This window comes from Trichechus manatus, unplaced genomic scaffold (genome assembly GCF_000243295.1).
Source record: "Trichechus manatus latirostris isolate Lorelei unplaced genomic scaffold, TriManLat1.0 scaffold00250, whole genome shotgun sequence".
NCBI classification, from domain to species: domain Eukaryota; kingdom Metazoa; phylum Chordata; class Mammalia; order Sirenia; family Trichechidae; genus Trichechus; species Trichechus manatus.
Genome location: NW_004444186.1, coordinates 1401100 through 1412434, shown reverse-complemented (window position 1 = coordinate 1412434; position 11335 = coordinate 1401100). Strand labels below are relative to the sequence as shown.

Genomic DNA, 11335 nt, shown 5'->3' with positions numbered 1-11335 from the left:
TTGCCCGCACCCAAAGCCCATTGTTCTGTTATTTGCTTCACTGTTTGCTGTATTGACTATAAATAAACTCCTGGGACTGAAGCCGGGGTCGACTCCTCAGAGTGACCCTCCTGGTCCCACTTCTCTGTAAGAGTTGTGTTTGCTTACTGTCTCCGCCGTCCTGACATTCGCCGTCACTGCGACAGATGGTGCCCCGTGTGAGGGGCTGCGACATATATATATGTTCAAATACACGCACACACTTACTAGTTTATTGTCTGTCTGTCCTCCCCTATAGAATGTATGCCCCATGAGGGCAGGGCTTTGTTTTGTTCCCTTTGAAGTGCCTATAATATTGCCTGACACAGAGGTAAATGAATTGTTTTTGCTTTTTTCACTATAAAGCCCTTGTTTCACTTCTGAATCTATCAGACTTCATCTTCGTGTGCATTTTTGTTGAAACTCACATATCTCTCAACTGCAAAGCTACTGGTAATAGTTTTAACAGGACATTTCTATTTGAGGTAAATATTAGATCTGCCTTCCCCAGGTTCAATCAAATCAATCCTATAGGACCTATTTTTCACTATCATTTTTTATGGTAATTATATCCTGTCTATTTTCCTATGCCTCCACAGACTTTAAAAAGTGCAGTAACTAAAAGCTGTTCACAATCTATTAAATGTCTGACTAAAGATGAGTTTCGTGGAAGGTGACACCTCCCTCCAGACATCATTCACCGTGTTTTCCCAGAACAGTGATGACATTCATTTAGCTCTTAGTCAGTTTGTTTGGGTTTCATGTTTATCTTTGTTTTTCTTCATTTAGAGGAATATTAACTTATAATTATCCTTGATGTTCAACTTGTTTTTGTGGTTGCCTTATCCTGATTAACTCAGAGCATTTTTTATTGACAAATTTTATCTTTTATGAAATTTTCTTCTCTTGATCTAATTTCAGCTCTATTGGCCTCTACTGTGTGCAGTACTAATATAGCTACACATGCTTTCTTTTATTACTATTGCCTGATATGTTTTTTTTTGTGTCTCTGTATTCTCAACTTTTATTGTCACTTAGTTTGGTATGTCTCTATTTACATTGTACAGCTGTTTTAAAAAATATTTTGGTTGATATGTTTGAAATGATCCTGTCACTATTTTTTCCAGTGCTTTCCTATTCCCCCCTCCCCACTTCCTGTCTATGGTTATGTTGACAGCCTTTTTTTCCCCCCTCTATTTGTGTGGAAATTTTCTCCTATACAAGCTGTGATGGTTCCCGATAACCTTTGAAAGTATCCACTGAAACGTAACATTTAGGTAATATCTAGAGCACTCCTCTCCCCCATGAAGCCTTGCCTGAACCAAATACCGGCCTGGTAGAGACCTGGGATTTCATTTTCCAGTTTTACTTGATGTGTGTGTGTGTGTAGGGAAGGAGGATAATCCAAAAGCAAAATGGTTTACTGGTTTGTCTCCCCTTGTTTTTTGGAAATTGAATTATGGATTCATCAAACCTTTTCTGGGTTCCTACCGTATGTCAAGGAGCCCTGGTGCTGCAATGATTAAAGCACTTGGCTGCTAACCAAAAGGCTGAGGTTCGAACCCACCAGCCCCTTGGCGGGGAAGGATGTGGCAGTCTACTTCTGTAAAAATTTACAGCTTTGGAAACCCTATGGGGCAGTTCTACTCTGCCCTATCGGGTCGCTATGAGTCGCAATCCACTCGACAGCAGTGGGTTTGGTTGGTGACCATATGTCAGGCTCTGTACTAGGCTCAGGGATTGCAACTATTAAGACACCTTCCCTGTCCTTAATTAAATGAGGGAGATACATACGCAAACAAATTCAATTGAGGGAGATAAGGGCTGTAACACTGAGATGAACAAAGTGGTATGCGGAACAGAGGGAGCTAGAACGTCGGTAGTGATAAACGCCACTTATTTTAAAAATGATGATGCTGGAATAGACACATGCACAGCCCTTTCAAAAGTTCCTCCACAACTTCTCTTAGATCTAGCCAGCGGGCAACCCCATTTGATACCAGAATGGCAGGGAAGGTGGAGGTGTGACCCTCTTTTTTGCAATTACCAAGGATCGCCCAACACAGCCCTTGTATTTCTTCTGCGCCTACAAATCCCATAAGGCAATGCGGCACCCGGAAGCGGAAACAGCTGGCCGATCCAGGCCTGTGATTGGTGGTGAGCATTGGGCCAATTGGAGGAGTTGTTGTTAGACAGTCTAGGAGAACCCGTCAGGGAGGGAGGAAGGTGGCAAGATGGTGTTGGAAAGCACTATGGTTTGGTGAGGAGCCACCTGGGGGCCCCGTGGGGGGCGGGCCTGAGTCGGGAACGCGTATAATGCGGTGACCCGGCCGGTCTGGGGTGGAGTCGGGAGGCTGACGGGCGAGATGCGGCCCTGGGCTCGGAGAGATGGAGCTCGTAGGACCCCTGAGTCATCCCGGGGCCCAGGGGAGGACAGGCCCGGGGTCCCCCCTTGCACCCCTAGCCCGCGGACATACGTTGACCTGCCGGTCCTTGCTGCCTTTCTGTTCCCGCCGCGTCTTCTCTAGACCGTCCCAGATCTGACTTTAGCCAGAGCGAGCCCTACTTCTCGGACTCCTGCTTGATAGTCATCTGCACTCCTGTCCTCCAGATAATGGAGATTCGGAGAGAGATTATCAATTTATTCCCCACCCCATTCACTCTTCCCTAACTCCGTCTTGTCTTCTTCAGAGGTACCGTTTATAAATTCCGTATTATATGTCCGGCACTTGGTTTATTTTATCTCACTTACATCTCACAGCAGCACTTCAGGGTAAATCTCTCTCATTTTACACATGAGGGTACCGATTTGCCCAAAGTCACACAGCTCGTGAGTAGTGGAGTTAGGATTTCAACCCAGGGTTATCTGACACAAAGACTCCGATCCGCTGAGCTAGGCTGCCTCTCTTCATCAGTCTCAGATTTGAGCTGAGTATCTATTAATAAGCAGAATTAGAAGCTGATGACAGAAATTTATACACGATTTCAAGGTTCCTTCTAAGTGTGAGCATGGCACATAATACAGAGTAGTTCACAAATCATCAAATGGGTGGAACAGACACACCTTTTTGGGGGAGGATGGCATTGTCAGATAAAATACAGGACACCTAGTTAAATTTCAGATAAAGAACGAATAACTTGTAGTATAAAAAATTACTGTAACTATGTCCCAGTTATTGCATGGGAAAATCTTACATTAAAAAGTTATTTGTTGTTTACCGGAAGTTCAGATTTAACTGGGTGTCCTGTATTTTTACTTGCTAAATTTAGCAACTTCTGGGGAAGATCATTTCAGGGTAGAAAGAGGACAGGATTTGGAATCCAAAAACCTGTATTTTCTGCTATAGCTGGGTGTTCTTGAAAATGTTAGTTAATCTCTCGCTTTGTTTGTAAAATGAGAGTGATAGTTACATCCACTTGCTTTATAGCCGAAGACTGTTGTGAAAATTAAATGTATATGATGGTTCTTTGCGAACGTAGAGCACTGTGCGTGTGTTAGTTGTGGTGTACTTGGGAAGGCCTCTAGAGGGGCCTTAGGGGCCTTAGAATGCAGAGAAGTCATGAAGTCGTGAAGGTAGGGGAACGGCAGAAGCAGAGTTGCTGAGGTAGAAAGACGTGTGTAGGAGGCAGGGAATAGACTAGTGTGACTATACTATAAGGCTGGTTTAAGGTAGGTCCCTTTTTGAGGGCAGGGGAAAGGTAGCTGGGACTAGATAGAAGACAGTGAATGTCAGCCTCAGGAGATTGAACTCTGTCCTGTTCCCTTTAATAGAGGACCACTGAAAACACTCTGAGGGTGGTGGAGGCAGAGCTGTATACAAAGTGGCATCTAAGAGTATTGATCTGGCTTGGCGCGTAGGAGGAAAAATGAGTTCCAGAAAGACATATCGGTGGCCTGTTGTAATAGCGTAAGGAGCCCTGGTGGCGCCACGGTTAATCGCTCAGCTGCCAACCGAAAGGTCGGTGGTTCGAACCCACCAGTGGCTCCATGGGAGAAAGATGTGACAGTCTGTTTCCTTAAAGATTACAGCCTTGGAAACCCTGTGGGGCAGTTCTGCTCTGTCCTGTAGGGTCACTGTGAGTCGGAATCGACTCGATGGCAAGTTTTTTTTAATAGCCCAGGCGCAGGATGATGATGAGGGCTACCTCTTTTCTGCAGGGTCTTCATGCTTTGCTGTGTGCCGGAATTCTCTGGGGGGCTTATTAAAAATGCACGTGTTTGACTCCAGACTCCAGCTCTGTTGAGTCAGACTCTCCCAGCTAGGGGAGTCAGGCATCTGGTTTTTTTTTTTTTTTTTTCAATGAAGACTTTGTAGAATAGCTGGATAATAGCTTTAAAATCCTTATTTTGATATGAATTTTTATTAGGAAAAATTACATACTATTGAGCAAAAGTAGTCACAAAAAGACATAGCTATATTGTTCAATTCATAGAAAGTTCAAATTGGGAAAACGAAACTATTTTTTTAGGGAGGCATACAAGTTGGTAAGGCATTTTTAACACCACCCGCCCAGGGGATTCTGATGCATGGCAAAGCGTGAGAACTGCTGTCTTGTTGTTCACATCAGTTCTCCCTCTCCTTCAAGCCCCCTTTCTTACCCTGAGGTCCAGCCCCCATCCATCCATCTGCTGGTCTTGCCCACAGTTGAGTCTTTTGCTTAATCCTCATAGCAGCCCTGTAAGGTAGGTACAATAAAGCTCAGAAGAGGAAATGACTTTGGAGAGATTAAGCAACTTCCTGAGGATCCTAGAATTAGTAACAGATTGGGAATTTGAACCCAGTACTTGATCAAGTGCCTGATCACTACCCTATACAGGTAGTCCCTGATTTACAAGGGGCTTCTGTTCTGCTGCCGCTGTTGTAAGTTGGTTTTGACTCAAGTCAAATACTTTTTTAAGTTTCCATTATTATTGCCTTTTATTATCAATATCTTTATAAATCGAATCCTTGTCTTTGGGGGTTGGAAACATTACATATAAACTTACAGCTGTATTTTAATGTATATATACATATGTACATAAATATGCAAATCATAAAAGTTTGCTCTGACAATGAAGAAGAATAGGACAACGTAGGCATTTTGTCGGTTGTGGTAATAACTCCATTCGTGGAAGGTTCTGGATCATCAGGATTATCCCTGAGAATGGGTATGATGATGTTTCTAGTCAGAAAATTAGTGAGAGTTGTCTGAATGGTCATTTTCTTTTTTTCTTCATATATTTTGAGGCAGCATCTCACTGCTTCCCAAATCTGCCTGTCGACTTTAGCAACGCGATCAGCGTTTGGGTCTATGTTTTCAAGCAGCTGAAGCCCCTGATTTAGTTTAGAAAACTAAATCTACATGGCAGTGTTTTGAAGCGTAAATCATAAAATTGAACGTCTTGGAGTTAACATCTGAGAATGGTAACATCAGCAAATTACGTGCTGCAACATTGTATGCAGCACATATGACTAAGGATAAGATGTAAACAACAAAAAAAAAGACGTTAAGTGCAGTTCGTCTAACTGGAATGCCTCATTAAGCTGGGGGACTACCTATATTGCCTTTTCTACTTGTTTTCCAGTAGCTTCTTAATTGCCTTTCTTCAGCAGTTTTGATTTGTATTTAGTATGGCCAAACAAAGCATATAAAGAAAAAAAAATTGCCCCAAGCCCATCGTTTGCTTGCCAGTAGAAAGGAGGTATCTGGGACCCTGCTTCTTTGTGTTGTCTGGAGGAAATCACTGGCTGTTAAGCTGAGGACCTCAGGGATAGTCAAGAGCTGATCCTGTTCAGAGGCTTGTAAAACTGCCTCGTTTACCTGACCTCTTTTGGTCTCTGGACAGCTGGAGCTTATACTTCACATTATCTGAAATTTTCCAGGTTGCAAAAAGTGGCAGGGATAGAAGAGGTGAGGGAACTCGGAGGCCCAAACCCACGAAACCTCATTTTTGCACTTCAGTCCAGCTGCCAGAGCTGTTAAGCATTGAACTAGATAATTGCCTTGTGCTTTCCTGCACCCATTGCCCCCAAGTTTGTGTTATTTTATTAATCTTTTTAAGTTGTCACCTTCATTTCCTACCTTTGGAATACTCCCATTTTAATGGCAGACTTAGAATATTCATCCATAACATCCATAACAAAGCTTATAATGCTTGAATGTAGCTTAAAAAAGGTAGATTGCAACCTTTGGTGCTCATCGGGATCACTTGTGGGGCTTTAAAAGAAATTCCTCCCCTAGTCATTCTGAGTTGGTAAGTATGGAGTAACGTTTGGCCATCTGTATGTTGAAAAAAAAAAAGAAGTTTGCAGGTGATTCTATGATCCACAAAGACTCGAGTCCCTGCTCCATACCACGGTGCCCCCTGCAAAAGAAGTGTTGGAGGGCCTGGCGCTGGAGAGAGTATTTAATGCTCAGAATATTTCTTCTCTCTCCTTGAACCCTAACCCGACAGCGTGGATAACAGTGAGTATATGCGGAATGGAGACTTCTTGCCCACCCGGCTGCAGGCGCAACAGGATGCCGTCAACATAGTCTGCCACTCCAAAACCCGCAGCAACCCCGAGAACAACGTGGGCCTCATAACCTTGGCCAAGTACGTGGGACGGAGGAGGAGGGGCGTGGTAGGTGCTTGTCTTCCCACATGTAACCTGCTGTGATATATGGGCAGCTGCCCTTTTGCAGATCCCCCGAGGCTGCTTTTGCGCAGACCGTGTTCTTACTGTTCAGCGTAAACAGCGGCTTCCCCGCCTGGTTTGTGCTGACGTGATTTCAATTGGCAGTATCTTTAAAGCTTGCCACCTACTCAGTCTTCCCATAAAAGCAAAGTCAGTTCAACTATATTAAAGTTGTTTGTTGTTTCCTTTTGGAATAGTTGTTCTGACACCTTGTAGAGACAGCCAGGAGCACCAGGTTGAACTTCGCATAAAGTCTTTTTTGTTGTTGTTTTAAGAATGTACACAGAACATATACCAGTTCAACCATTTTTCCACGTACAATTCAGTGGCCTTGATTCCATTCTTCGAGGTGTGTGACCATTCTCAGCCTCCTTTTCGGAGTTGTTCCTCCCCCATTAACATAAACTCACTGCCCCCTAAGGTTCCTATCTGATCTCTTGAGTTGCTGTTGTCAGTTTGATCCCACATAGATAGATCTTAAAAGAGCACGATGCTTAAGGCAGATATCCAGCATCTTGTTTTTAATATTAACCTTAATTTAATAGAGTTATGAAACTAAATCTCCTGGGGTGGAATTCCGTGGTACATTTTAAAGTCAGTGGAAAGTGATTTTGGATCAGGGACCTGGGGCGTACATCACGCATCCCGTGGCTCCATAAAGGATTGGTTTTAGAAATCGATAATCCTCAAGCGAGTAACCTCTCACCCCGGTATCCGTGCTGCTAGCTGAAAATGGGTCTGGAAGTGGAGAGGGTGAGGAGGGATACAAAGTAGCATCCAGTTAGCAGGAGGAATCTCAGGGCCCTGAGAGGAAGATAAGATGAGTTAGGGGAAAATATTGGGGGGTAGAGGGCAGATTTCTTACAAAATCAATCCCTCATCAAGAATAGAGATTACAGTTATTATCAAGGTCCCTAAAGAAAAGACGAATCAGACGCAGTTTGGAGGCACTTGTGTTGAGGTGACATCACTGAAATGCTTCCCTCCACGCCCAGTGACTGTGAAGTGCTGACCACACTCACCCCTGACACTGGCCGCATCCTGTCCAAGCTCCACACTGTCCAGCCCAAGGGCAAGATCACCTTCTGCACTGGCATCCGCGTGGCCCACGTGAGTCCTCTTGGGTCTCCTTGATTGTCCCTCCCTGCTCTCAGGTCCTGTCACTGTGTCATTGATTCCTCCCCTGGAATCTTGAGCTAGAACCAGAGCATGGGAGGGAGGTGACCTAGAGATGGGTAGTGGAAAGGGAGTGGGGGGACGAGTCCCAGGATGGATGAGGATCGTGAAGGGGGGAATCCCTAGAATTGGGAACTAACCCTCCTTCCTTATCCACAGAGAGGCACTGCAAGAGGGGAAGGGGGGAAGAAGGGGTCCAGACCTTGTTGAGCATGGTGGTCTGTAGAAACCATAAGAACAAAAGGGACAGACGGACAGAGAAAAGGGCTCGGCCATTCCTCTGGTTGACTCTGGGAACCTCCTTTTCCTTTACAAGCTGGCTCTCAAGCACCGACAGGGCAAGAATCACAAGATGCGCATCATTGCCTTTGTGGGAAGCCCCGTGGAAGACAACGAAAAGGATGTGAGTCCGGGTAGCAGCTGGGGGATGTGGACGGGCATTGGGAGTGGGGTCTGTCAGACCTCAGGAGAGCCTGGCAGAGGCATTGTGCGTGGGTCGCTTTGGGAAAGGTATGGCACTCAGTGTGTGTTGGGGGACCTCCAGGCGGTCAGCAGATTACTCTGTGCTTTTATGGGAGCTGTCACTTCTCCTTCCTGGTGTGGGACAGGTTTCCTCATCTTTTTCCCCTTCTTCCCAGCTGGTGAAACTGGCCAAACGCCTCAAGAAGGAGAAAGTAAATGTTGATATTATCAATTTTGGGGAAGAGGTGAGTGGGGTCTGGTTGGAGGGCTTTGGCGTGAGTTGGTTATAAACAGACCCTCCTGATGCAGAGGGGTGGCTGCTCTTGGAGAGAGTAGCTGCCGACAGGGGCTGAAGTGGCAGAGGACGGGGAGCAGAGCGTGACGAAGAGCCTCTTGTGTTCTTCCCTCCCAGGAGGTGAACACGGAGAAGCTGACAGCCTTTGTGAACACACTGAACGGCAAAGACGGGACCGGCTCCCACCTGGTGACGGTGCCCCCGGGGCCCAGCCTGGCCGACGCCCTCATCAGTTCGCCGGTTCTGGCTGGTGAAGGCGGCGCCATGCTGGGTCTCGGTGCCAGCGACTTCGAGTTTGGAGTGGATCCCAGCGCCGATCCTGAGCTGGCCCTGGTGAGCAGACGCAACCCCAGCGAGAACCCAGAGGCCCTGCCCTGCCCTCGAGTGACGCTGACGCACATCTTGTGGCTTCTGGGGCTAACCAGAAACCAAACCCCTTACCGTTGAATCCGTTCAACTCATGGCGACCCCGTGGGGGTTGGAGTAGAACTGTGCCCATAGGGTCTGCAGTGGCTGATTTTTCGGAAGTGGCTCACCAGGCTTTTCTTCTGAGGAGCTTCTGGGTGGACTTGAACCGCCAGCCTTGCGGTTAGCAGCCAAGCTCTTAACTGTTTGTGCCACACAGACTCCTGTAGGGCTAGACGGTCCTGAACACCACCATCACCCTTGCTCATCTTCCCAGACCCCTTAGGCCTCCTCTTCCCTGTAACTCTGTCTGATCTGCAGGGGTACCGGTGTCAGACTCTCTCGTTAGCGTCTCCTGATTGAACCCCAGGCTCCCTCCAAGCCCTTCCTTCTTTCCCATACCAAGTCTTATCTGTATGCATAGGCCAGAAGCTGCCCCTCTGTGCTCCTTTCCCACCGCTTCAGCTGACTTCCCTGGGCTGGGCAGAAGTGAGGGCTGGCGCATGCCTGACTCGCCCTGCTCTCTGCCAGGCCCTGCGTGTCTCCATGGAGGAGCAGCGGCAGCGGCAGGAGGAGGAGGCACGGCGGGCAGCTGCGGCCTCTGCTGCTGAAGCCGGGATTGCTGCGGCCGGGACTGAAGGTGAGAGAGGTGGATTCTGACGTCCTGGGCTGAGGCCGGGAGGCCTGGCAGGGTGGGACTGCGTGGGAGGACTGGGTGAGGGAATGGTTTTTGGGGGTGGGTGGGTGTGGAATAGGGCGCTTTTCTACCTGCTGCTCTGTGCTGTCCTCAGACTCGGACGACACCCTGCTGAAGATGACCATCAGCCAGCAGGAGTTCGGCCGCGCGGGGCTCCCTGACTTGAGCAGCATGACTGAGGAGGAGCAGATCGCGTACGCCATGCAGATGTCCCTGCAGGGGGCAGGTGAGCTGGGGGGCTGGGGGCGGTGCCAGGCAGATAGGCCAGGGGGAGAAGCTGAACAGACTGACCTGTTTCCTCAGAGTTTGGCCAGGCAGAATCAGCTGACATCGATGCCAGCTCAGCCATGGACACATCTGAGCCAGCCAAGGTGAGGGCCAACAGTGAACCCCCATCAGGCTTCCAATCCTCCTGTATTCAGGCCTCAGCCCTTAGGTTCCTAGATGAGTTCTTTGAGGAGCAGAAGGAAGCGTGGGTGTTGCTTGTGTGTAAACCTTGCTAAGGCAGCAGAATGTTCGTACGCAGAGTTACAGAAGGCCCAGTGTCCTCTCATTTTCCTTCCTTGCTGGTAGAACATTCTGGACAAATCTCTAGGATAGCAGCTGCCCAGGAAGGCGAAAAGGGGTCTGGGAAAAAGAAAAAGGAGGGGTGGGTGTCTGAGCAGGAAGCCTCGACATCACAGCCTGTTTTACTCTCCTGAGCTCGACAAGCAAGCTTCTTACGCTCTCCTCTGTTTGCTCAGTGGGGAGCGTTCGCGGTCATACCGGTGTCAGCACCCGTGTCCTGCTGGATCTCCCTTTCCTACCCTTGGCCAAAGTGTCCCCCATCCCCAGTCAGTGGAAGAGAGGGCTCAGGCAGCGGCGCCCTGGGGTCTTACCCTCGCTTGCTCCCTGGCGGACGCGCTCCTGCCCCGAGCTAACACTGCCCTTTTCAGGAGGAGGATGACTATGACGTGATGCAGGACCCCGAGTTCCTTCAGAGTGTCCTGGAGAACCTTCCAGGCGTGGACCCCAATAATGAGGCCATTCGAAATGCCATGGGCTCCCTGGCCTCCCAGGCCACCAAGGATGGCAAGAAGGAGAAGAAAGAGGAAGACAAGAAGGGAGACTGAGGGCGAGGGGGGCTGGGCCTGCTCAGGGGGCTGTGGAGGGTGGGCTGGGGTGTGTGGCTAGATGTCCTGTCTGTGACCATTGCAACCTAAATAAAACTTGACACCTTTTTCTTTTTCCTTTTTGCTTCAAACAGCGGTAGTGTGGAGTGAGAGAGGGGAGGAGCCCGTGGCATGAGGGAGACCATTTCCTGTAGGGTTCTTTGTCTCCACTGCTTGGGCTGTGGTCCTCACAGGTCCTCTCCTCTCTGTCCATGGAGGCCTGTCCCACGTTTCTGCTGCTCTGGGCCTGTTTCACCTTCTCATTAAGAGCAGCTTTGCTGAGAAGCCACTCTGCACTGCGCACTGGGGCCACAGCACTGGCCTTTGGGGGCTCAGAGTCCAGAGCAGAAGCCAGCGTGTAAAGGAGTGCCCAGTCAGGGCTAAAAGGGGAGTGTGACCAAGGCATCGTGGCAACAGTGAGGAGGAAGGCTCCTCCAGCTGCAGGGAGTGTTCATCAGCAGATGAGGAAGAG

At 48.3% G+C, this 11335-nt stretch overlaps 1 protein-coding gene across 1 annotated transcript; it reads left to right on the top strand.

The window, feature by feature from the left end:
• The first annotated feature begins 2090 nt into the window (after positions 1 to 2090).
• On the top strand, positions 2091 to 10933 carry PSMD4 (proteasome 26S subunit ubiquitin receptor, non-ATPase 4). The gene is made up of 10 exons (XM_004389550.3): positions 2091 to 2278; positions 6455 to 6595; positions 7673 to 7787; positions 8170 to 8256; positions 8492 to 8560; positions 8728 to 8943; positions 9547 to 9655; positions 9807 to 9938; positions 10016 to 10083; positions 10648 to 10933. The coding sequence occupies exons 1-10, from the start codon at positions 2253 to 2255 to the stop codon at positions 10822 to 10824; spliced, it is 1140 nt and encodes a 379-aa protein (XP_004389607.1). The 5' UTR covers positions 2091 to 2252; the 3' UTR covers positions 10825 to 10933.
• Positions 10934 to 11335: the final 402 nt, after the last annotated feature.

Bases quoted from the DNA above. Each gene is read 5' to 3' on its own strand.
- PSMD4 (XM_004389550.3), top strand. From the start codon at position 2,253: ATGGTGTTGGAAAGCACTATGGTTTG. The intron at 7,788-8,169 runs GTGAGTCCTCTT...TTCCTTTACAAG, and splicing joins CTGGCATCCGCGTGGCCCAC to CTGGCTCTCAAGCACCGACA. The intron at 9,656-9,806 runs GTGAGAGAGGTG...TGCTGTCCTCAG, and splicing joins TGCTGCGGCCGGGACTGAAG to ACTCGGACGACACCCTGCTG.